We start from the raw sequence: 27,698 nt of genomic DNA on the forward strand, positions 1-27,698 counted from the left end.
GGCTATGCCAGAGTGCACTATTTTGCCCACTCCTAATATAGCCGAACCCTTCTTCTGCTGTGTGAAGCTTGATAGCCTACCCAGAGGTTGGGCTACATGCACATGGAAAACAATGGTTTGACAGATGGTCTCACTTCTCTGTCCCTACCGCCAACCTGTTTACCTAAACAAAATGCAGCCCCTCTTGTCTGTATCCACCATTTGCCCTTCACCAGTAGCTTCCCCTTTGAAGCTCGCCTTTTGGGTTCACACCCTGTGTGGCATCCTGCCAGGGACAGTTGACACTTCTTCTAACTGCAGGTCTCTATTTTTCCTTTTCCTGGAGGACAGGTGGTTGTCTTGTGGCCAGTATCTGCAGATGGCCACCGGAAAACGTTCTACATTTTGCATTTACTTAAATGTTACTTAAATTCAACTTCGGCATCATGTAGGGTTTGATGTGATTATTATTTTGATACCTTGGTATTTACGTTGGTAGTCCCATTCTGAAGTTAGCACAGCTTTTAACTCTAAACTCACCAAAGAGACTACTGGCCTGTCGGCAGTAAAAACAACAATGTGAGGTTTTTACTTTTAGGGCATATACAAATATTTGCTACTTTTTAATATAAAGCACCTATTCTTACAATGTGATAGGCCTGCTGTAGGGGTGACATGAATATTTAAAAGGGAGGTTTTGGCGTTGCCATTAGTTTAAATAGCAAAGTTGAGTCAGCAGTTTAAAACTGCTCTGCCAGTCTGCAGTGGCAGGCTGGGAGACATATTTTAAATTGTCACACTCAGTATGGCACACAAAGTGTTGAAACCCTGGGGGAGACACTTTAACCTACAGTGCTTGGGTACCCTGACCTGGTACCATATACTAAGTCCTCATAAGTAAGTTAACATATGCCAATAAGGTATAAGCCTATCGAACACATGCTGTTTAGGGTCACAGCACTGGCACTGAGTTCTGTTTAGCAGACCTCAGTGAAGTCTCAGAGTTTAAAAACTTGGTTTGCCTACCGGGCGGAAATGGCCCAACATATGGTGGCGGTGCCTTGCAGGCACCGCCATCCATATTATGATGATGGCGGTCCCACACCTTTCCATGGTGGAGACTCCGCCATGGAAAGGCATGCAGTGTTTTCTTTGGGGGCCCGTTGCGGGCCCATAGGGGGGAAGGGGGCTGCACTTGGGGGTACCCATGGCATGCACAAGGTGGCAGGCACCGCGCGGTGCCTGTCACATTGTGCATGCCAGTGCACAACATGCAGATATTACACTGCCCGCCACAATGTAATGTAAGCGTGCAGCCACCGTGGCGGTGTCCTACTAATTGGAGGTGCGGGACTGACGCACCACTGAAGGCCTGTCCCAGCACTGCTAGGGTGGCAGGCGGACTGGAGTCCGCCCGCCATCCTAATAGACCCCTTAATATTTTGGATATCTTCCCTAGTTACAGAGAAAGTGATATCCACCCTCAAGCCACTGGGTACATCCAGAAGCGCACAACTGGAAAATAAATTATAAAAAGCACATATGACCAGGCAGTACCGCAATACTTTATGCACATTGTGCGGGTTCTTTGGAAATGCAGTCACCTACTCCCACCAAAGTGCTTCTGAGCAAACTCAAATCATGCATTATAACAACATGGGTATGTTGCTAACAAATTTAACAAGGGAATGGAGCCCGCTCCATATTCGATATGCTGCTGTATTACTGCACATATTGCATTAATGAGACTCTACAAAGATTACCCCCAAGGTGATTAAGAATGGCGTAAGGCAGGAGTGTACTAAAACCCATAAGGGGAATGAGTGCTGGGAACCAGTATCGTGATGAAACACTGTAGGAGGTGCACAGTGTGGTCAGTAGACCGGCGCGATAGCTCACGTCATAGTGAAAAAACCCCATCACAACCTTTAATTAACAAAACTGAAAATGAAGGGGGCAAATAAAAAAGAACACACATTGGCATAGCCAATAGGTCTCGCCTTTGGGAACTTATGTGTTTAGCTAGAACTTTTGGCTATGTTGTACAATATTGTGACTGCTGTGCATTATGTTGAAAAGTTATAGTAAAAAGTGTTAAGCATTATCGTTACCTTTATACAAACAAAGACAACATTATATAATACTGAAAAACCTGATTAAATAAAGCTTTTAACATAAAAAATATCTTCTCGTTTTTTTGTATTTGTAATTATGTGGTACTGAGTGGTATGTGGAGTGTATTTATGTTGCATTGAGTAGAGTGTAGTTATGTGGCGTGTAACTTTGTCGCACTGAGTGCTATTTTGTGGATTGTATTTTTGTTGCATTGACTATATTATAATTATGTGGCGTCTAACTATGTGCCATAGTGTTATTATGTGGAGTGTATTTATGTTGCACTGAATAGAGTGTAATTTTGTGACTTGTAATTATGTGGTACTGAGTTGTATTATATGGAGTGTATTTATGTTGCATTGAGTAGAGTGTTATTATGTGGTGTGTAATTATGTGGCACAGAGTGGTAATATGTGGAGTGTATTTATGTTGCATTGAGTAGAGTGTAATTATGTGGCGTGTAACTATGCCACACTGAGTGGTATTATATCTACTGTATTTATGTTGCATTTAGTAGAATTTAATTATGTGGTGTGTATTTATGTTGCAATGGGTGGTATTAAGTGGAGTGTATTAATGTTGCATTGAATAGAGTGTAATTGCGATGTGTGATTATGTGGTACTGAGTGGTATTATGTGGAGTGTATTTATGTTGCATTGTGTACAGTGTAATTATGTGGCAATGTTTGGTATTATGGGGAGTGTATGTTGTATTTAGTAGAGCGTAAATATGTGGCCTGTAATTATGTGGTACTGAGTGGTAATATTTGAAGTGTATGTTGCATTGCATGGAGTGTGATTATGTAGCATATAATTTTGAGGCACTGAGTGATATTATGTGCAGTGTATGTTGTATTTAGTAGTATGCAATTATGTTCTGCTCCGGACATGCCTGAATCTTCAGATTTTTTATTAGAAGTGAGTTGTTCTTCAAAACGAAAGAAGTGTTCCTAAAGCCGAACAGTTAATTTATTTTAAAATATTAAGGACACTCTGGTGAGTTTCATCCCTAGTTAAATAGCATTTTCTAGGGGACAGCAGTTGGAACAGAAGTGGTATGTGGTGGCCAGAGAGTAAAAGGCATTGGTCCAAGCCCTACTGTTGCCTGATGGCCACATGCATCATTGTATCATCTCTTGCAATATGTGAAGGAAGGGATGGAGTTACCAGACCGGGCCTCAGTCATCTGACATCCAACCTCAGACTTTTTTTGAGTCAGCCAATCGGTGTTTTCCGGGAAAATGCCAGAAAACAATTCAAATAAACGAAATAATCTATAATCCTGTGCCAAAATAAAATTCTGCTTCACCTTTTGCTGCTGGCTGTTTATGTTTGAGTAGTTGTGTAACTATGAAAACAATGGTAGTCTAATATACACAAGGAAGAAAATCCAATTTTCTTTTGTTTTACTTCACAAATTTGCCTTGATAAAGTATGTGTAATTCTTTAAGTGGATGTGTTTTGCGTGTTGCAATTATTAGAGATAAAAATATTATATTCTTGCTTCATTTAGAACAAGGCCATCTCTGACCCCCATCATGTCAAACACCTGTGGGGGGATCAATATCTGAAAAATTCTTACATCTTTTTATTTACGTGAAAGTTTCTGTGATTCATACCTAGAATGCTGCTATTCTGAAACGCTGTACAATGAAAGTCAAGGAGCAGATGTCAGGAAAGTAAAATGGATTCAATTATTTGGTGATTATATGCTTCAGTAGAATACAACCTGTGCTTTAAAAATTATCAAAATTTAAAAATTGGTTTGGCAGCATGTATTAGTCCCGTCAGAGGAAAAATATAGTATTTTTGGGCCCTGGGGCTGGAAATGACAAATCACACATTCTTTCCTAACTTCCTTCGCTTTGCAAAAGAGCCCTTTCATTGTTGCAGTGATCATGGAGTAGTGCAACAACTGCTGGAATAGTTGGCACTGGAAAGATGGTCTCTTCACAGCAATGAAGAGGATGACATAAAACAAAGAGTGGCCATCCTTTCATTTTACAGAATGTTCACTGACTCCCCATCTGGTTCACTGTGCTCGCAGCATGTGTGGTTTTAGTTGCTGAGCAGCTCTCTCACATTTATCTTGTGTTGTTGTGATGTACCTCTTACTTGTGCATTTGAGAGGTTTGCATTGTTGCTGTATCGTTTGTAGGTGCTTTATTTGAAGAAAACAAGTACTTGGTCGTGCTGTGCAGTTCCTATGTTGTCTGTATGAAGACAGATACACTGTTGCCACTAGCCTGGTGGCTTTTTCCTATGTGCAAATCGAGCCTGTGCTGCTGCTCCATAAACTCTATCTAACGTGTCTTGTCATACATGTGGGCAAAAGTATTTAAGGAAGGATTTGTTTCCAAAGAAATTGGCTGCTGCTGCTGGGCATTATTTTCAGTCTTTTAATCCTTGCTAATGCTTCGGAAACATTTCAAAACACCCCAAAAAAACAAAACTTTTTGCTTTGTCGATGTGTGTTTGAATGCATTACAAAAACATTAACCTTAAACTCTGAGAACTTGCCATCAACTTGAAACTGAAAACAATGCCTAATTACTCAGTTCCGCCAGGGTCGCTTTTGGTCTCCATCAGACAGAGTGCTTTTTAAATTGACAACAGTGGCTTGGGAAATGGCGAGCAGCTGCCAACAAGCAAGATCTAAGACCGACATTTGTAGCACTTAAGGTGCCGTGGAAACCTCCAGCATGTGCTCACAGGTGAATAAGTCGAAGGTCAGAGGGCTAGACCACCTAGTCACACAAGTTTTAAGAGAAGCAATGTAAACAGGAAGCATGTTAGGTAGTCAGAATCTGAGGGAAGCAGGGACTTGCCACTCTGAAAACATGCAGGAGCGAGTATGTCTTCATTGTTACGATTCCTTTTGTTTGTAAATTTCAGATGCTCCTATTATCTCACAGCCGATCACCTCTACTTAAAGATCACAATATTTCAACAGGAAAGTGAAATATACTCACAAGAGTCTGGGTCAGCAAGATATAACAAGCGGGTGCGCGCACGTCATTCACATGGCAGGGAGCAGTGAAAAGGACGAGAAAGTATAATTGGAACAAGCGCGGCCATGAAAGTAATGTGCGGTATGCAGCTTGCACCCGGCCGCGCTGCTGCTCACTCCCGAGGACCCTAGGCCACAGGACACAGAAGGCAGGACATGCACCCTCCTTGGGCCAATTACATGCTGTCTTTCTTAGAAAGACAGCACGCAAAGGCCAATAGCAAGCGATTAAAACAACAAAAAAAGCACACACGCTGGTGTGTTTGGAATTTAAAAGCCCTCACTAAATGTCTTGCAGGGCATCGCATGCGTGCTGGTTCAGGCGAGACCTAAAAAGGAGGGGAGAAAAATAGATGACTTATAGAATGAAGTGGTAATGTGTCCTTTGCCCTTACAGACCCCAGTGACGTTCCAGGATGTTGTTGCCTGTTTCACTGAAGAGGAGTGGCAGCTTTTACACGACTGGCAGAAGGATCTTTACAACAATGTGATGAAGGGAATCCACCAAGCATTGAGTCCTCTTGGTAAGCTTACGGTGTCTGCTTGTAAGACTTGTAAAATATTGGGCATGATTCCAGTTTCACTTAATTGGAACTACTTTAATAATATGTGTGGTTTGTCAAAAAGAATCAAAGGTCACTACAATTCCATCTCATAGCATCTACAAGACACACCGTCAAACGCTGTCTGGATATCATTATAAATCCATTGCAACTATAGGTGCTGGAGTGTGCTGCAACACCCTTAAAACAACTAAGCTGTAGTTCTGAAGGTGAATTGCGATTTAATATGTCTTTAAACTATTTTTATCTTGTTCGATTTGCTGTGTGTTCAAAGACAGAAATTAAATGTCAGTATAGTTTTATGACTGCTGCTTCCTTTAACATGGAGACTGTTTACTTTTCTTTCACTTACTGCAATCTTACTCTTTGTCTTACTGTGACTATCTTGCTGGTGTGAATTGAAGGATGTTATTTCCTTTTAACACACAACAACATTTAAATGCCAATAAATGAACTATACAAATATTTCAAAATAAACAGTTAGACAAGCAAAAATGAAGCAAGATTGTCTCATTCTGGAGTATGACAGACGATAAGATTTTATTTGGATTAGAACAAATCAAGATAGTTTACTTAGTGATGTACAAATGACAAATATTCACTGAAACCTAACTTCTACACTTTATTGTTTGTGCATTATATAGTTTAGCAGTAAAATGGCATGCTTGTGCAAATGTTTTGGTGCATTCAATGGAAAAATGTGCTGTCTGTAAATGTGCTACAACACCATACTTTAGTACTAAATGTATGACAGTGTGCTCCTAAAAGCAACACCAGTCACATATTACACCCTATCACTCCTGCTGAATTTGCGTGGCCCATTTGCAACACTTGTTCTTTGTTTGATTCTGGATGCATTTCTGTCTTGTCTTGGTTGAGCTTTAGGTAGTTGCGAGATAGCCAGTGTTGGACTTCCTTGAGGGTGGCATTTAATCAGTGAATGTCTTCAAATTAGGAGATTTCCATGTAGAGCTGGGTGTCATCGCTTATTAATGGAAGGGGATTTTAGCTTGGTTGAGGATGGCGGTGAAAGGTTCTATGTAAATATTAAATAGTGTGGGCAAGAAGACAAACCCTTAGGGGACCTCCGGGATTATCGCATTCGTATCAGAGGTCTGATCGTCTTTTGAAAGTTTTGATCGCAGCTTTGTAAAAAGGATGCAAACCAGGTTAAAATCAACCGCACCAATTACTTTTTTTAAGGGAATCCAAGAAGAGCTTGTGGTCAACTGTGTGGAAGTCTGCCAAAAGGTCTAGGTGAATAAGTAGTCAGCATTTGTCTGTATTAAGGGGCTTGTAAAGGTCATCTACTATTTTCAGTATGGCTACTACCATGCTGCATCCTTTTCTGATATTTTAAACAATAGTGGTCCCTAGAGAAGTACGAATTAGGAAAACAAGCAATGATTATAGACTCAATCGTTACTATATTAAGTGGACATGTCCAGCCGGATAGAGGTCTAATATTTACTTATAGGTAATTAGAACATTGGAATGTTGGGAGCTCCATTGCAGACAATGGAGTGCTCCCTGCTTCTACGGGCCGTAAAGGCCCACAGAGCAACATTCCGATGTTCTACAAAGGCTTCTCGAAGCTCGAGGGGATTTATATCCCCTCGAGCTTAGAGAACCCTTTGTTTAATTTGTTAGAACATTCTGCCCTCTAGTGGCAGAATGTTCTAATAGCCTTATAGCCCTTCGTAGCAGGGCTATACCGGCAATTAAAGTCCCGCTGTCTCGTTAAAGTCCCTCGCCTTCGGCTCGGGCCTTTAATAGCCGGTATAGCCCGCTACGGCAGGCTATAAGGCTATATTAAGCAGTGGTTAAACAGTAATACATAAAATGGGACACAAGCCTGAGTTGTGTGGTAAGGCATCATAGTTTGGTCAGGGGTACAGTGTGGTGGTGTAGAGTAGTAGGGCATCACAGCTTGAGCAGGGGGTGTCAAGCAGAATATGGTAAATTAGGATTAATGGTTGACCACAGACGTCCAGCTCATCATAAAATTGTGGTAGATGTTAGTAAACTACATTTGTAGGTGCTATGGGGTAAGGAGAGTGTAATTCCACCCTGTATTAATTATTAGAACATTGGAATGTTGGGAGCTCCATTGCAGACAATGGAGTGCTCCCTGCTTCTACGGGCCGGTAAAGGCCAGCAGAGCAACATTGCAATGTTCTACAAAGGCTTCTTGAAGCTCAAGGGGATTTATATCCCCTCGAGCTTCGAGAATCCTTTGTTTAATTTGTTAGAACATTCTGCCCTCTAGTGGCAGAATGTTCTAATAGCCTTAAAGCCCTTTGTAGCAGGGCTATACCGGCTATTAAAGTCCTGCTGTCTCGTTAAAGTCCCTCGCCTTCGGCTCGGGCCTTTAACGATTCAGCGGGCCTTTAATAGCCGGTATAGCCCGCTAAGGCGGGCTCTAAGGCTATATGATAGGGAGGGTCCCTCAAAGTAGAGGCGAGTGGAGGAGGTTAGACTTGAAATAGTACTTGGGCCATTGAAAGATGGCTGTTCTTATTCAATGCTTGGGATATCCAGCTTTCGTATTGAGTGTGAACTCCTTCTTTTCTTTCATTGAGGATGTGATTTCAATTCTATATCTGTTTTAATGGTGGTGCCATTTTGTGAAGAGAGCCCTAATGTCAGGGAAGGTGGGAAGTATCTCATAATGAAGAGCAGGTCCCTCTCAGGCAAAACCTTCCCAGGGAAGAGTGCTCCCGCCGCTAAGAAGTGGCATCGGCCTATGCGGCAACAGATAGAAGCAGCGTGATTGCCACCAATGTGGGTGGGGTCGAAAGTGAAGGGTTCAGCCCTGGAGGCTGTTAAACGTTGTGCGGGGCGCAGTCCAGCTCTCGCTGCTGTGTACATTCAGCTGGCCAGACTGCAACCAGCAGACCCAGTACATCTTTGCGGGCTAGTGACGCCGCTGTGCACATGGGCTGGCGGAGCGCCAACTATGATCCGGAGTGGTGGTGAGTAGAGCGTCAGCCTCCCGCTAAGTCCATGGGACCAGGGAACGCTATCCAGGTGCAGCCAGGGCAGGGTCTAGATAGGCGCACTAACCCACTTTATTGTCTCCCTGCTATGTGTCGTCTACGGCCGTAGTCAGTCTATTGTCTAGCCGCAAGAGCGGTTGGCAGGCCGAATAGTCATTGGGTGTGAAAGCAGCTTTCGGGACACTGCCTGCACTGGGCCTCGATAAGAGCACCTATCTCGAGTCCTTACTGCGCACGTTTAAGGGCATTCCTCAGGCCAGTGGCAGGTGTGAGCAGCGGTCACTATTTTGGGCAATAGAAAGGAATGCCTTACCATTCCCATGAGCGATGGCCAATCACAGCTCTTGGGCACCACATGCTAAAATGCCATCAATTTCCACATGTAGCAAAACACATCTCGGTTATGGTAAAATATTCAGGTTGTTAATACAATCATTCCGACCCCATATTTTAACAGTGCAGTAGCTACTGCTATTTTGGCTAGCCTAGGTTATGAGGACTATGATCATCAAGTGCTCCTGTATGCATACGTCACATTTCCTTCAACAATTTAAGGTGCAGGGAGGGCTTCCAACACTGCCCACATTCAGGAGGGTAAAGCGGGGGGCAAAGGGCATCTCCTCTGCCGCAAGCCTGCATTCTCACAGTCTTCACAGGCTCCAAGTTTCCACTTTGTAGTCGTGACCTCTGCTCTTGTGCAGCACTTCTTACCAGAGGTTCTTGGTCCTGATGATAGTTTCCAACTGCTCTCGCCGAATAGCTCTGCTGCACACCTCAGAGGGAATCTGTTGCCCTGGATGGCCTATTGTTAGCGCAATGTATTCTCATCTGGCCACAGGTTTTTGCAGGTTGTGGTTGTTTGGGTTCCACTTGACTGCTCTGACGGAGAGGTGATGTTGCTAATGGTTAGCAGGAGCACTGCAGCTTCACAGTTACATCACCCTCTCGGGTAGCGACTGGTGTCTTTCCTGCCCTTGGCATTTGCGCAGTTGTCGGTTAGCAGTGCTTATCATAGCAGTGCTATCAGGTTACTTAATGTCGGAGTTGCAGGGTTGCGGGAGTCCGATAGTCGCTGCATCGCCTCGCCTTGCCCGGTCGCCATTTTGGATATGGCAGCCTCACGCTCAGCACATCAGTTGCGGGCTTTATTTAGTTCAGTTCTTGGTTTCAGCAGCTGATTTCTTAGCCATTAGCGTTGAATAGGTTTCTGACATGCTTGGGTGCCCTTTTGCAAAAGGTATAGGTGGCGAATGTTGGATTAAATGATGGATAAAGACTCATTGTCAGCAGAGTCGTACTAGGGTGTCGCCATCTTATCTCCCATCAAAACAAAAAGGTATCTGGTGGCTTCTGTCTGGTGGCATGCTGAGTTCCTTTTTGCTCTGTCCTTTAATCAGCAGTACAATTGAGTGATGAGCTGGGACCACTCAGACCCTGTGCTGTTTTATTGGCACCTTTGGGTGACAGGCTGAGCTTCATTGGGCTATGTGCATTATCTTGCATCACCTCTTTCAGGTATCAACCTGAACTTTGTTAGACCAAGCCCTCCTTCCACTATCCTATCTCCATTCTGTGATGACATGCTGGAATCCATTTAGCCATGTGATGCTCTCAGTCAATTACTCCCTTGTGATGGACTGAAAGATTGAGACTATGTGCTCTCCCTCATCAGCACCCTCCTGTGATACGTTGATCTCCCTCAGTCCGTGTTCAGCATCTGCCCTCACCATTCCAGTATGACAGGATGTGCTCCCTGAGGCCCATCCCATTCCTCTCCTCCTTTAAAGAGCAATACCTTCTACCTCAGGCTCTGGTCAACTCTCTGTTCAACTACCTTTGAAAATGTGGCCACGCCGCTGACCAACATGGCCGCACGGCGCTGAAGCTCTGCCGAATCGCCCGCGCACATCCAAATTATCCCCCACTTTTGAGTGGCTGGTTCCAGCTATGCGGCACCAGCCTGTTGCGGTGGTTATGTGGAGCGTGTGGAGAGCTCCTGAGATGCGGCGTTAGTGCCCGATCGTGGCGAGGACGGGCTGCATCCTGCTGAGGGGGTGGCGCCAATACGATCGGCAGAGGGACGCAAACTCGACGTGGACCCGGGCCTCTTTCATCCTGACACTGACTGCCACGACTTTTTCCATGAGTTTCAGTCGCAGCTTGTCCGACTAGATGCAAGTAGCTTGATTATTGGTGGAGATCTGAATTTGATATTGAACCCTACACTGGATTTCTCGTCTGCCTCCACTGCCACTAAATCACGCGCATGAAGGGCGCTCCTCGAAATCTGTGATTCCCTGACTTTAATAGTTATATGGCTGCAGCAAAACACATCCACTGCTGCTTACACACACTATGCGGCCCAATACAACACTTGGACTAGGCTTGACTATTGGTTACTTACACCAGGTGTCTGCCAGTGGTACACGTCCCTCACCATACTCCCTAGAACCTATTTTGATCACTCCCCTGTGCTGCTTCAGTTTGGAGCTCCTAGATCTGATGCCTATGAGCGTCAGTGGCGATTCCCAAGCCGGGCTCTGCAGGACAACTTATTCCTAGCTGAGGTGTAGGAGGCGATAGAGGATTATTTCACCAGTCATACCGGCTCGGTGTATACATGGGCGGTGCTATGCGAGGCTTTTAAAGCCTACATTAGGGGGGTTTGTATTGCAAAGCATGCCGGAGTGTGGAGAGATTAGCGGACTACTTTGTACCGTATTGAGCAGCAGTTGGTAGAACTAGATAGGGAGTGCTTGACCCACCCTAGCCCTGACAAGACGAAACACCGGATAACATTATTAACTGAATTCAGGGACTTGGCAGAGCGAGAATCCAATTTTTTAAGCAAATATGCGATTGCCCTTCAATATGGAGAGGTAGAGCGCCCTGGCGGTACGCTGAGGTCTCCCTCTGGTCAGCTCCTCAACACCACTACTGAGATCCGTGATGAATTTGTAGACTATAACACTACTCTATACACCTCCAAGGCTGCACAGGACTCTACCGCACAAGAGGACCATCTGTCTGAGATAGCCCTGGCGTATTTGGGGAAATACATGCAGAATTTCATGGCTGAACCTTTTCTCGAGAGAGTAAGTTATTAGCACGATAGAGGCATTGAATGGCTCCACGGCCCCTGGCCTGGATGGCTTCACTTGCATTTTTTATAAGACATCTAAGGAATTGCTGGCCCCTAAATTACTACAAGTCCATGCTGAATCGCTTGAACAGAATATGCTACCCCCTACACTCCCTGAAACAGTCATTATACTGCTTCTTAAGCCTGCCAAAGATCCTCTACACTGTGCCTTGTTTCGGCCGCTATCTCTATTAAATTTGGACTACAAAATCCTCGCTAAAAGGATTGCACTCCACCTCGCCCTTTCGATGGACAAGATTATTACCCTAGCACAATCAGGATTGGTTCCTCAAAGATCTACCTCGCTCCATCTTCGCACCTTGTTTGCGTTCCTGCATAGAATAAACCCTGCGGTCCCTGCTGCGGCTATTCTATTAGACACAGCAAAGGCCTTCGACTCGTTTGAGTGGCCGTTTTTTGTGTCCGTAATGCTAGGTGGAGAGGTATGGTGCAGCGGCCAGGGCAGCTGACATTGCAGCACAGGGTTCTTGGTTCGATCCCCGGCTCCGGCTGCTGCTCAGCTCAGCACCCTGTGACTCTGGGCAATAGCTGACTTAATTTCCATGTTGGCCCCAGTGCCTTGAGACCTGTAAGGGTGAGTAGTTTGTGCTTTACAAATATGAATTTACATGTTTAGATTATTTTGTTTTTACGTATGGGTATGCCCAAGGGATTTGTGGCCAACACGGCGATGCTGTGCAGTAGTCCCACTGCGAGATTTTGACTAAATTGTGCCCTGTTGTGCCCCTTCCCATTGTCGCGAGGCACCCGGCAGGGCTGCCCCCTGTGGCCGCTTTTATTTATCCTTGCAACTGACCTGTTAGTTCGCCATTTTCGAGAGAAGCATTTGCATAGGGTTGTGCAGTTTAACACTGGACCATTGCTGGTTTCTTTATATGCGGACAATGTTATTCTTTATGTGCATAAACCATTGGAGTACCTAGACCCCTTCATACGGGAAATCATACGTTTCGGGCAATTCTCAGGTCTAGGTATCAACTGGCACAAATCAGTAATATTTCTCCTAACATCAAACATGGTACAGTGGGATTGTGAGTTCCCACTGAATTGGTGCACAGACTCGACCAAGTACTTGGGCGGGCACATCCATCTGGACACAGCCCAAATGCTTAGGCTCAATTATGGCCAAGAGGTTCATATTTTGGAGGAACAGGTGGAGAGGTGGCTGCGCCTCTCCCTCCCTCTCCCTCACTGGCCGGGTGGCCCTGATCAAAATGATTGTGCTTCCAAAGGTTTTATACCTCTTTAAAAACATTCCAATCCCTTTACCGAATAGCTTTTTTTTCACACTGCGCTCTCACTTGATTAGACTGACATGGGGGGTAGGCGACCGAGGGTGAGGTGGCAGGTATTGACATTGCCATATGACAGGGGTGGGTTCAGTGTCCTAGATCTTAGGCTTGTTTACTATGCGTATGCCTGGTACCATCCTGATGCTAGAATCCCTTACATATGACCCGAGACAGACTTGGTTCTCCCCAACGCCTTGCAAGCTTTGATGCCCAAGGGCCTGGCAAGGGACCCCAGGGATATCTAAACTGTTTCTACCACTAATTGGGCTTGGGACAAGCTGTGGCGCACTGCTGCCCCCCCCCCCCCCCCCTATTGTATTCGTCGGCATTGCCTATCCCTAATATTCGCTGGATACCGATCATGGGGGAGAAATTAGTGCAGCACACGTTAACCAAATTTGACATTACCAAGTTTGGATACATGCTCCTGGGAGGGCATGTCTTCCAATTGACAGAGGAGGAGCGTTTCCACACTGCCACCTTAATGGACAGATTTGTTATGAACTGGGTGCGGTCATTTCTTCAGGCGACTTTACCCAGTTTCCCTCTTGAGCCAGATTCATTTACCCCGCTCATGATGACGATGGAGAATGTCAAGAGTACGCACTTGATTTCTAAGTTATATCGGGAATGCTTGTCCTTAATCCCTGTCACCGATGATAAACTCCGAAGGGCCTGGGAGGAGGACCTGGGGCACCCCATCCTTGACGAACAGTGGGTTAAATGTAGTTCCGTGACCAAAACGGTTTCTTTAAATAGCCGCCACAAGCTAATTAATTTAAAAATGTTACTCCGGTTCTACGTGACCGCAGTGACAACCAACAGATTAGAACCGACCAGACCACACACCTGCTTAAAATGCAGGGCTCCTCATGCGGACTTTGTTCACCTCACTTGGACATGCGCAAAAATACAAACTTATTGGGAAAAAGTGCATAAGACACTCGGGGACATGGTAGAACTAGAGGTGGAGCCCACACCAGAGGTGGCATTACTGGACTATGTTGCCAATTTTCCGAAAAATAGTCCGGAGGTTTGTCGCCCTAAGCTTGTTGTTGGCGAAAAGAGAGATTGCCGTACACTGGGGCGTAAAGCCGCTCCTACATTCAAGAACTGGCTGAGCATCTTAACTTATTGCAACACAAATAGCGAATTATACGCCAGTACCTTGCCACGCTCCTCTCGGCCTAAAGACATCTGGGGTCCATTCAAGAGCAATGGGGCCATGGAGCGGCTACATCCCTCCACACCGATTGAGCAGGGCATAGTCCCCGCTGGGGTGGGTTGATGATATAGATGTCCTGGATGAGACGTCTTTCTTCTCCCTCTAGAAATAGATTCGCACAGCTATGCACAGTGATAAAGTTGGATACGCCGCAGGACATTGCAGAGATTGGGGGAATTTTGGGACGATTGCGAGAAGCCTCTGGGATGGAATTTGATATTCTTATGTGATGACTGTAAATGCCATTATTTTTATGCTGACGAATTGTGACAGTGAGCTTCATGATTTATTTTCTGTTACCATATGATGCAAAATGGTAATTAAAGGTTTTTTTTAAAATAAAAAAACTACCATTGCAAACAGATTGATCTACCTCACTTTCAGATTACAAAAGTAGCCCTTTATTGGACAACATTTCTCTTCGGCCTCCCTGGTTATCGTACTGGCTCCCCCTGCTTACAGCTCTGTTCTCCAATCAGCACTGTTGAGTGACAGGCTCTTAGGGCCTTTTGAAAACACCCTGCAATGACATGCTAGCCCTTCTGCTCTACTATCAGAACTATGTGGTTAATATATGGACTACCTCAGACCAAAACCTGCTTCTCAACTCCATTACCTCTGCTGGTTGAGTGTCGTGATTGTCTGCTCTATACAATTTGTGCTGTAGTCATGCATAGTTCAGTGATTGTCATATTGATCAATATGTGATGCACCTCTCCAGGCCATGATACATTGAGGATCCCTTATGAATTTGTAATTTTCTTTACAGCACATGAACCGATTGCTACATGTGATCAATATGTAATATTTTCCTGTATTTATTTATTTATTTATTTATGTTCTTGTATAGCGATGGAAGTCAATCCTCGAAAGGGTATCTCAGCGCTTAGTTATTACCAAAAGAGCCAGAAACTAGTAATTAGATAATGAGATGAAGGGGAACAGGCCTAACAGGCGGCAAATAAAAAGGTTTTCAGGGACTTCTTAAAGGATTGAAAGTTGGTTGTATTTTTGAGAACAGAGGGCAATGAGTTCCAAAGAATTGGGCCTTTGTAGGATAGGGCTCGCCCCCCCTGCCTAGCTTTTTTTATCCTAGGAACCTGGAGTTGTTGCTGGCTACTGGATCGCAGAGTTCGACTGGGAATGTAGGGTTTGACATGTATGTCAGGAGAGTGGTTGTCTCCTCTAATTATTTTAAAGTATTCGTCTACAGATCAAATGAGTGGTTGCCTCCTACCAATATTTGGTGTTCAGTTGCAGACTATTGTGATGTGATTGTATTTTCTGATCAATTTGTAATGTTCCTTCCACGGGACAGTGGTAAGTGGTTTTCTTCTGTGAGTGATATGGTATTCTCTTGCAGTTGCAAGTAGACTTGATTGTCTCCTCTTATTAATCAGCTGTGTTCTGCAGAGGAGGGCAAGGTGATTGTTTTCTCTGTTCAATAAGGGGTATTTTTGCATGTTGAAGATAAATGTTTGACTCGTCTGACCACTTTACAGTACTTTCCAGAAGATGCAGATGTAATACTTTTCTTGTCTGATCAGTTAGTGGCATTCTGTAGGCCCGAGTGGCACGTTTGTTTTCAAAGATTGGACTACAGCAGTGGTTCTTAAACTGTGGTCCGCGGGATCCTGGGGAAAGCCTACTCGGGGGGATGTGCAACTGCTTAGAAAATTAAAGATCATAAAAAATGTTTAGACCAGGGTCCACGGCTTCAAGTAATGACTCAGTGGGGATCCCATCATTCCAACAATGATTACATGGGGATCCACAGAACTCACAAGGTTAAGAACCAGCATTCTCAGCGAAGTCTAATCAGAGTAGTTGTCTCTTTAGACACATTTATGGTGTTCCTCTGCAGAGTAGGGAGGAAGTAATTTTCCCTGTTAATCAATTTGCAGTAATCTCCTTCGAGTGAAGGTGATGTGCTCATCTCCGTAGATCAGTTCATATCAATAAGAACAGCAGTTTACACAATATTCCATTCACTGGCACATATAGTTGTGTGTTTTTCTGTCACTGTCGCTTCCATGTTGCACTTCTTTTTTTATCTGTATAAATGATCATTGTAAACCTTGGTAAAGAATTGTTTGTTTCTAGTCAGTTGTGTCCCATGCTGATTTTGAATAATTCTGTTTACAGGCATACAACCACATGAAGAAGGCTCATTGAGTCCATCTGCTGAATGCAACCATTGAAAGGAATGCTAGCTTGTAGGACCACTGTTAACCCCCCCCCCCCACACACACACACACGCACACACACCCACACACACCCACACACACCCACACACACCCACACACACCCACACACACACACACACACACACACACACACACACACCCGCACACACACACACACACACACACACACACACACACACACACACACACACACACACAGATCTTAGAAAGGACACACTGTCACACACATCACATTATCACACTCACACAAGCAATCACAATAAACTTTCTCACAAAATAAACACCAGACAATCACTCACAGTGCAATGGAACCTTTAAATGCTGCTCCCTAACTGTACCTATGAGAACTGTGCACTCCTGCAGGTGGCAGGTGTTGATCTTTGAAAGTGGTGCACTGGTGCAGTTAAACATTTAACCCAAAAGTACGGTTTGGGTGTTGGGGTGATGGCGGCGTTCTCCCGCTGATCAAATCTTGGAAAGAAATGTATCAAGTAGTGTATTTAAGGGGGGCGCTAGTGAGCCCGAAGCATGATGGCCGCACATTAGTGCAGCTCTGCTGGTCAGGGCAACAATCCGTCAATAATTCTGCATTTCTTCTCCACATCTAAACCTGAGAGACAGAACACTCAGGGAGCCCTGTTGTGAGAAGGTGCTGCTGCCGGGTGGTGAGTGAGCTGACGGCGGCGGCAGAGTGGCGCTGGCCCCGCTTGGGTGCTTGCTCCGGCTTCAGCGGGCGGCGCCGAGGCAGTAAATAGAAGCGGACTGGTTGGCAGCGTGGGAGAAATGTGTCCCGTTAGGCTGCAACGCTTGTAAGCCCCCCCGCACAGGAACGGAGGTAGTGTGGTCTGTTCCGATTTGGCCATAAGCTGCCGAGGTAGAGTCTGGGCACGCAGTAGCGACAGGGCCTACCATTTAAATGAGTGACCCGCCCGCCATTACACTCCTGGCCCATCTCCTGCTGTACCATGTGCTGCACTACGCTCTTCATTAATTCTGCCCGGCTGAGTTCAGAACGAGCACACTGAACAGTGTGGACCACCCTGAGGAGACAGGGAAAGGTGCTTTTTATTACAAATACACAAGTCCGGAATAGCGCCTGTGAAACTGGTGAATATTTGATTGAATGCTCGGTGGTGAGGCTGATCAGTGGGGCTTCCTGAAGACGTAATTCTTGGCACAAGATAAGATGACTCTTCCTCGCAGTGCTATGTTGGTATGATAAGGCTCCTGAACCTAGTGGCACTGAATACTTGAAAGCTGGCCTGCTAGGGCAGTCAAATTATCTGCCCTACGAACGATACGATTCTAATATAGGATTGCTGGCCTTAGCTGCGCGGGAACTACGAGAGAGACAATTGGATAGAGGCCTAGCGGTGGGAGAGCGCTGGAGTGCCCGACGGTTGGAGGCAACATGGGTAAGCCGGACAGACAACTACAGCCTAAACTTTCGTTTGAATCTAAACGCCTCAAAAAAACACAGATGCAGGCTGCCTCGGACACTGAGACGGATCCAGAAGCAGGCAGCAGTAGCAAGTTGGAAAAAATTATGCTGGCCATGTAGCAACGTTTACATACCATTAATAGTAAAATAGATAATCTGAATTTACGTATGGATACCATGACGGCGAAGCTGGACAAGCATGGCATGCGAATAACAGAAGCAGAGCAACACATATCAAATGCAGAAGACAAAGTGGAGAACCTTACGGAGTCCTGCACCCAGATGGAGAGGCTCTTGGAGGTAATCAGAGCCAAAAGCGAAGATTTGGAGGCGAGATCGCGCCACAATAACCTAAGGGGGTGCCCAAATCTACCAACACCAGCAAACTGGAACTCTATGTTGTGGAAATGCTCAAAACTATGTTTGGTGCAGAAAACCTTTCAAACATGCTGGTAAGTAGAAAGAGCCCATCGATCCCTTGCGCCGCGCCCAGTCCCAGGAAAGCCCCTGTGCCTGATAATCGCTAAACTCCTTGATTATCGGGACAGGGATGTGGCCTTACGCCTGGACAGAGAAATGGGCACCACCAGATACCAGGGAATGAGAGTGGCGTTCCCAGACTTCACGGCAGCGGTGCAGCAATCACGGCGGGAATTCCAACAGGTTAAGAAGAAGCTACAGATCATGAAGATTCAATACGCCATGCTCTACCCAGCGCGTCTTAAAATAATACATGGCAGCGAACCTCAAATCTTCACGACTCCAAAGGACACTATGCAGTACATAAAGCAGCTTGAACGGCGCGGAGCGTCTGGTGTGGATGAAGATGAAGCGGACAATGAGAATTAAGGAAACTGCAGGTTGTAAACTTGTTGTATCTCGTAATGATGTTTAAAGTCTCCTGGGTGATAGGCCCGCAAATACAGTACATACAAACTGTTGGTTGCACTAAGGATTTAGTATGTGACAATGGTTTGAGACTATAATGTGCAACAACTACCATTATTAAGGGGAAAATGTAATTCCTTTGGGAGCACCTCCGAGTGAACAATAATGGATATATGTGGTTTTAACTCCTTAGGTAAAGTGTATTTGTGCATGGAGATTGCTTGGAGGAGACATAGGAGGTGTTTTGCGATATAGAGTGCAGGGATAAAATACTGATTCAAATGTTTATGGTAATGCTGCAGTATTAATTCTGATTTCTGTCATGGATACACTATTCATGATTTGGGCTGAATTTGCAGGTGGGACTTTTGCCATCTCGCACCTTTAGTGGGGCGATGGTTGACGAGACTGCGAGCTTCATCTTTTAGATGTCGAATTTTTGGTAATAAGAAACTCTTTGCATAACTCTTTACATTTAGGCATGCTGCAATTTGATGTGATGAGGGGAAAATAGATGTGGCCCTGACCCCCCTCCTCCTCATCTCAACGAGGGGCTAGTTGGGCGGCTGGTTACCTCCAAAAGGGTACGCCCCACGCAGTTAAGGGTATGTCTATTGGGTGTGAGCAGAATAGCTGCTTACGGTGGGTTAGGGGAGTTGTGTTGTTTACCGTGTTCCTTACAATGGGGATTCTTAGCATAATTGGGATGCTTAAGTGGGTGGGGGGGTTGGTTGGGAGTTTGTTCAAATGTAATATTATGCAAATCAGAATACATGATAGCAGACAGAGTGTGGAAAGCAGCATAAATACGGTAGCCAAGAGTCCTACACAGATTGTGAACAGGGTAGATGACAGCTGAGGTTGGCAAACTCACATGGATAACGTGAAATGTCAGAGGCCTTAACAATCTGAAGAAAACGAGGCAGATGTTGGTCTACCTGGATATGCACAATGTGCAGGTGGCGTTCCTGCAGGAAACTCATTTGACCAAACAGGCAGGTGATAAAGTGGCCGCCAAATGGGCTGAGGCAAAATGGGCATCGTCCTACTCCTCCTATGCGAGGGGCGTCATGATTTTAATTTAAAAAAAAATTCCAGTTCGTCGCCACACAAGTGGATATTGATGATAATGGTAGACTCCAGGGTGGACCTCGCAGTCAAAAAGGCTACACAAGCTGTTAAAAATGGTATGCAAGAACTGTCTCTCATAGACATCTGGAGGTTGAGGCACCCGGGGGAACGGGAGGGTACATGTTACTCTTACACACATCACTCCTGGTCTCGACTAGACTATTGCTTGACTACTGATGAGATAAACTCACTGCTCACTAAGGTTCTCCACTTACCCAGGACACTTTCTGACCACTCCCCATTGCTGTTCCAAATGATAATACCCATTTACACACCTCCACAATTCCAGTGGAGACTGCAGGCCACAGCCTTGCAAGACCAGGTGTTCCGGGAGGGGGTTTGGGATGCCTTTGTGAATGATTTTGATGAAAACGCTGGATCAGTAGAAAGTTTGGGTACATTGTGGGAAGCGTTCAAAATAACAATATGAGGTGTATGCATAGGATTACAAGCGGGTGTGCTTAAATCAATTTGAGGATCTATGAAACGTCTGGAGCAAGAACTGATAGATCTTGAACGTCAATATGAAATTACGTCAGACATCACTACACTAGCGTCGATTAGAACTAAAGTAGCCAAATATAATGATTTGGCGGATTCAGAAGTAAAGCATATGTCCCGGCGTTGGACAGCCTGATATTATGGGGAGGGTGGGAGACCAGGTAGGGCTCTAGCAACCAAAATCAAAGCACCTTGGGCAAAAAACAATATGGTGCAATATATTGTGGAGGGAGGTACTAGAAATTGTGACAGTACAGGTATACTTGACATCTTTGTGCATTACTATATGCATATGTATAAGTATAGGCAGACAGAGGATGAAGATGAAATAGCACAATATCTGGAAGATATTGCCTTGGTTTGGTTGTCAAAAGGGCAGCAAGATTTTTTAATGCACCCGCTTACAATATACGAAATACGAGATGCGTTCCTTACATTACCTAATGGCAAAGCTACGGACACAGATGGGCTCCCAGTGGAGATTTATAAGGAGTATATTGATTTACTGGTACCACAACATCATTCCATGTTTGAAGATGACTATGAACAGCAGAAGCTGCCGGACAAACTCCGAGAGGCATTAATTATAACTTTACTGAAGCCAGGGAAGGAAGCTGATGAATGCGAATCATATCGACCATTGTCTTTAATGAATACGGATGTTAAAATATTAGCTCAGGTCCTGGCAACCAGGTTGAAACTACTGTTGCCTGTCACAGTGCTGCCAGATCAATCTGTTTTTGTCCCTGTCCGATCCACGGCTCATAACCTAAGAACACTCTTTGCATTCCTACACATTTGGAACCTACTTTGCCTGCTGCGGTGGCCCTGCTGGACGCCGCAAATTCATTTGATTCCATATCCCGACGATACATGCTGGCAGTGTTACATCGTGTGGGAGTGCCCTTTATTTTCTCCAACTGCATCAAGTTATTATACACAGATCCACTGGCTCGAGTGCACGTAAATGGTAGGACGTCCTATTCACTCCCGATTAGGTGTGGGACGAGGCAGGGCTGTCCTTTATCACCTCTACTTTTTGCGATAGTGTTAGAACCACTGGTCTGTATATTGCAACAGCGTCATTCGCGGGCAGCGCTGGGCTTCCATCAGAGGCCATTGGCGGTATCCATGTACGTGGATGACATGGTTTTGTATGTGCGTGAGCCAGCGGTGTATTTGGAACAACTCATCAGAGAATACATAAGGTTTGAATGGCATTCTGGTTTGGGAATAAACTCGAATAAATTGGTAGTAGTCTCTTTGACAGTGTACACAGCGCAGTTTAAACTGGGATTCCCGTTGATATGGAGTGAGGAACCAGTTAAATATCTAGGTGTGTGGGTTCACAGGGACCTGCAGTGTGTTATCAGTACAAACTGTGGCACTGCCATCACCCGACTTGAGGAACAGGTCACTAGATGGATACACGGTGGCTCTGCTTAAAATGGTAGTTCTACCGAAATTTCTGTTCTTATTTGTCAACATACCCATCATATTGAAACCACATTTTTACAACACACTCCGCGGGATCATGATTACATTGGTTTGGGGAGGGAAAAAGCTGCATGTTAAGTGGGAGGAATTGATGCTGCCCTATGAGTTAGGAGGATTTAGAGTGCCTGATATGTAGCAGTAGGTACTTTATTCGGTTAAGATTATTAACCATAAAAGCATACAAAATACAACATTAATTTACATTAAAATAACAATAAAATTTAAAGTAAAAAATACATCAGTTTTCCTTACAATCAAACAATACAGAGTTGGTAGGAGTGATATCCTTGTCCTATCAGAGTGACATATCTGGGCCAGGGGGTAGGTTCTAGTAATTATAGGGGGGTAACTGCTGGTAACTAGTTGATACAGGACCCCTCCTGCCCCCCCCCCCGGTGGTATCCCTCTACGCTCCACCTTGTGATTGGCGAATATGCAGTTCTTGGGGAAAAATCGCACAATTCAAGTGTTGATATAGGCCCATCTCCTCTTTGTGACTCCCAGCTTCGTAGATGAGGGACGAACAGGTTATCCCGGAAGTTAACAATGACCAGGTCTCCCGCTGTGTTCTTGGGACGGGAGCCTATCCATCCCACCATTGTGACATTTAGGATTGTCCCGTTAATGTTGGATGGAAGCGGTCTATTCTTTGACAGCCAAAACTGGACTTTGTTTTTGAGGTCCTGGTGACCTTCAATTTTCCCGGTAGCGAGTGTAGGCACTCCCGAGAGGACACACACGTAGGGTGCTGCCTCTGGTGGTAAATTTATAGATCTATTACTCACGGCTAGCCCCTCAGAACATTTGCCAACTTTTGACCACCCAGCTCTGGGAACAGAGCTAAGGGCCATTGTCAGTTCATTGGCTACCTCCTTGTTTTTAATAACTGATAGTACAGGATCAGATGGGTTATTCTGGGCGATTTTGCTGTGTGCAGTGGTGTCAGACAATTTTGAGGCAGCTATTCTCTGAGATTGGTTGTTTGACTTAGTTGGCTTGGTATTGTCGTCTATTGTTGAGAGTTTTTCCCCAATTCTCTCTAACCTTTCAATAAGCGGGGATAACAGGGTTTTTACCAATTCTTCAAAGTTGGCCAACAGAATAGATGGTAAAAGGGATATAGGGGTTTCCAGTATTTGACCTGCTTTGGGTGTCTCGGGGGGGTGGTGGCAGTAACCAAAGAGGGGTTTAAGTTTATTTTTCTGTATTTCGATGGTTTCCCCTTGTGATTCATACCTTTACGTTTTGTGCTCTGGGTAGGAACCTGAGGATGTGCTAACCCCTGAGTGGTAATTTTATCCGTTGTTACGACTGGAATTTCCAGTGAACTTTTATTAAGTTGAAGCAAGTTCCTAAACTGAGGGCTTCCAATACCCGTAGGGTATGTTGTGGAACTGGATTGTTCAATTCCCTGTTCAATGGGAATATACCTGGTTTTGCAAATGGCATTTAATTCCCTCTGTAATAAAGAGTTTGGCGAGTCGATTAAGATCGGAGGGGATCGTTTGCTACATATGGTGTCTTTAGGGAGGATATGTTCGATTGACTCAAAAGCCGATGTTACCCTAGTTATATATAAGTCCAGTGTCCCCTTAAGTGGGCCGCCTTGAGAGGCGGATTGTTTAGCTGACCCTTTAGAGGTCATGGTGCGACAAGCTAATGACCCAACTAAACACACCTTGTATGGAACCAATGGATATCTAGGTGGACTAAGGGGCTACAGAAAAGATGAACAGGAACATTCGTTGGTAGGCTCTGGAGGTTGGTCTCTAATTAAGCATACCTTAGTTCATGTCTTTAGTCCCAAGAGACCAACCAAGAAGAGTGTCCCGACCCGACCTCCTCTGGCCTCTGAGGGCCACAGAGGGTCCGCCCTTTGCCCGGGCATAGCCCGGCGCCGCCCAGCGCGCGTCCCGCGACGCGGTCAGATAAACACCAATTTATCCATCTGTTGATTGGAGGAAGGGGCGGGCTGACTCCTGCTGCCCCGCTGTCCTCTGGGCTCTGCAGTCCGTTTCAATCCCCCAAGTTCGAGTGTCTCCCGCGAAGCGGGAGGCACGAGAGGTAAATGAAGCACCCGGTGAGTGGAGGGAGGGGCGGGCTGACTCCTGCTGCCCCGCTGTCCTCTGGGCTCCGCAGTCTGTTTCAATCCCCCAAGTTTGAGTGTCTCCCGCAAAGCGGGAGGCACAAGAGGTAAATGAAGCACCCGGTGAGTGGAGGGAGGGGCGGGCTGACTCCTGCTGCCCCGCTGTCCTCTGGGCTCCGCAGTCCGTTTCCAATCCCCCAATTTCGAGTGTCTCCCGAGAAGCGGGAGGCACGAGAGGTCAATGAAGCACCCGGTGAGTGGAGGGAGGGGCGGGCTGACTCCTGCTGACCCGCTGTCCTCTGGGCTCCGCAGTCCGTTTCAATCCCCCAAGTTCGAGTGTCTCCCGCAAAGCGGGAGGCACGAGAGGTCAATGAAGCACCCGATGAGTTGAGGGAGGGGCGGGCTGACTCCTGCTGCCCCGCTGTCCTCTGGGCTCCGCAGTCCGTTTCAATCCCCCAAGTTCGAGTGCCTGATATGAAATAATACTACTTGTGTGCACAAGCGCAGTATCCATTTTACTGGCAGAACGCGCCGCCATACACACCACATGTAGCGGTTGAGGCAGGGGCGGTACGACCAATACCACTGAAAACAATGATTGTAAATGAAACTATGGGGTTTGAAAAAGATGAAAATGATACGGTCCAATGTTCAGCTCATGCTTGGAGAGAACTTGGGAAGCGTGCCAGGAGATTACTGCTGTATGCTCCATCAATGCCACTTCTACATCATGGGGTAATTTCAGTGACAGGTGAAACAGACTCACTAAAAGTTTTGCAAAGTGCGGGAGTGTACACTGTGGGAGATATATACCCTAATGGCAAATTCATTGAACTTCAGGCCTTTGTGGGGGAAGAGCAAAAACAACCACTGGAGTCAAGCTATCCTGGCTGAAGATGACTGATAGCCAGAAACCGGTCCTAGGATGCTTGATTCCGCTCCAGGAAAGACATGGCTTGGCTGTTCGGGCTGGACTGTTCCCATGAGGCACAGGGTCAAGGCAGATTTGCATATGGCCATGTCTGAACTGGGGAGGTGTGGAGTGCAAAAAAAAGATGGATTTAGGCCCAGATCTCTGTACAGGGGTGAATGTATGACATTTTTCTGCATTCTGTCCATCAACTGTTGTTTTTGCATTTGTCACCCCGAGTGGGATCGGTGTGCTCAGACGTGAGACCCATGCACTCCACACCGCTGGAGTCAAGCTATCCTGGCTGAAGATGACTGATCGCCAGAAACCGGTCCTAGGATGCTTGATTCCGATCCAGGAAAGACATGGCTTGGCAGTTCGAGATGGACTGTTCCCATGAGGCACAGGGTAAAGGCTGATTTGCAAATGGCCATGTCTGAACTGGGGTGGTGTCGAGTGCAAAAAAAAGATGGATTTAGGCTCAGATCTCTGTACTGTGGTGAATGTATGACATTGTTCTGCATTCTGTCCATCAACTATTGTTTAGGTCTCGCCTGTCAATGCGCTTGCAAGAATATAGGGGCTTAACCAGAGCTTAACCAAACGGGCGATTTGATGCTGTGCCCGTGAAAAGCAAGCTCAATGCGCAAGCGCATTGACCTTAAAAGCGCGTGCACATCAAAGTCAGCCATCTGTTCCCCAGCGTCGTGCCTCCAGCAGCTCTTCATAGGTATCCGCTCCGCCCCCTGCTGCATCAAACGCTTTCATTTCGCTGCCGCGTTTTTTACTTTCATTTCGCGGCCGCAGTTTTTTTTCTGCCCCTGTTGTGCTGCCCGACTTGTTGCATTTGTCACCCCGAGTGGGATGGGTATGCTCAGATGTGAGTCCCATGCTCTCCACACCACTGGAGTCAAGCTATCCTAGCAGAAGACTGCTGATAGCCAGAAACCAGTCCTAGGATGCTTGATTCCGGTCCAGGAAAGACATGGCTTGGCAGTTCGGGCTGGACTGTTCCCATGAGGCACAGGGTCAAGGCTGATTTGAATATGGCCATGTCTGAACTGGGGTGGTGTGGAGTGCAAAAAAACGATGGATTTAGGCCCAGATCTCTGTACTGGGTTGAATGTATGACATTGTGCTGCATTCTGTCCATCAACTGTGTTTTTTGCATTTGTCACACCGAGTGGGATGGGTATGCTCAGACATGAGTCCCATGCTCTCCACACCACTGGAGTCAAGCTATCCTGGCTGAAGACGGCTGATAGCCAGAAACCGGTCCTAGGATGCTTGATTCCGGTCTAGGAAAGACATGGCTTGGCAGTTCGGGCTGGACTGTTCCCATGAGGCACAGGGTCAAGGCTGATTTGAATATGGCCATGTCTGAACTGGGGTGGTGTGGAGTGCAAAAAAACGATGGATTTAGGCCCAGATCTCTGTACTGGGTTGAATGTATGACATTGTGCTGCATTCTGTCCATCAACTGTGTTTTTTGCATTTGTCACACCGAGTGGGATGGGTATGCTCAGACATGAGTCCCATGCTCTCCACACCACTGGAGTCAAGCTATCCTGGCTGAAGACGGCTGATAGCCAGAAACCGGTCCTAGGATGCTTGATTCTGGTCTAGGAAAGACATGGCTTGGCAGTTCAGGCTGGACTGTTCCCATGAGGCACAGGGTCAAGGCTGATTTGCATATGACCATGTCTGAACTGGGGTGGTGTGGAGTGCAAAAAACGATGGATTTAGGCCCAGATCTCTGTACAGGGGTGAATGTATGACATTGTTCTGCATTCTGTCCATCAACTGTTGTTTTTGCCTTTGTGGGGGAAGAGGACAGGCCTGTTATGGCGAAGTTTGTATACAGCAGACTGAGAGCTGTGTGCACCCCTGTTTCCCTGATGAGCCTCCTACTCTAACGGCTTTACAAATACTATATACCTCGCAACTTAGAACTAAATTAATTACTAGACTGTTCAACGCCTCACAGACTGATGAAGTGGCTGTTACTTTGGGCCCTATGGGAAACTTGAATTATATATTGCCACAGACGATTACAGAAGATGAATGGAAAACATATTGTAGGCTAACAGGTCAGTTTGCGTCCAATGAAATATATTCATCAAATGTATTATACGCCAGCGCACCTCCATAAATATGGGCTCAGGGACTCGCATTGCTGTACACAATGCGGTGCAGATAATGCTGACTTTTTTCACCTGTCATGGAGCTGTCCGAAGGTATCTGACTTCTGGGACAAAGTAACAAGGGCCTTGACGGAAATGATAGGTGAACCTGTGGCATGTACTATGACCCTGTGCCTCCTGGGGAATGTGCTAAAGCTTCAAACTAGTAATCAGAAATTAGCTGCTGTAGCGCTATTGTTGGCTAAACGCAGGGTCTCAATCCATTGGGATGGCAGAAGAGCACCACAGGTAACACATTGGCTCAGAGATATTGCATATTGTCGGGATCAACTTATATGTTATGGAGAGGAACTGCACAAGCTTCAAGGCCACAAGACATTTGGGGGCCTTTCACTGCTTACCTATTAGCTCATTCAACTAATAATTAGTAACTATTGAGTGGCTACTGAAATTGATGTAAGTTTTATTATTACACCTTATGCTGCTGTGATGTTCTTGAATTTGATGATATTTTAACAACTTACTGCTATGTATTCTGCACTATGGA

At 45.7% G+C, this 27,698-nt stretch overlaps 1 protein-coding gene across 3 annotated transcripts in view; it reads left to right on the top strand.

Moving 5' to 3' along the window:
- Nucleotides 1-27,698, top strand: part of LOC147712333 (zinc finger protein 8-like) — a 129,719-nt gene that overhangs the window by 11,041 nt on the left and 90,980 nt on the right. For all 3 annotated transcript variants that reach the window (XM_086920315.1, XM_086920316.1, XM_086920317.1), the window contains exon 2: nt 5,502-5,628. In XM_086920315.1, coding sequence (XP_086776441.1) covers nt 5,502-5,628 — 127 coding nt within the window. The remainder of the gene's footprint in view (nt 1-5,501; nt 5,629-27,698) is intronic.

Source organism: Lissotriton vulgaris, chromosome 5, assembly GCF_964263255.1.
Source record: "Lissotriton vulgaris chromosome 5, aLisVul1.2, whole genome shotgun sequence".
Lineage (NCBI taxonomy): Eukaryota > Metazoa > Chordata > Amphibia > Caudata > Salamandridae > Lissotriton > Lissotriton vulgaris.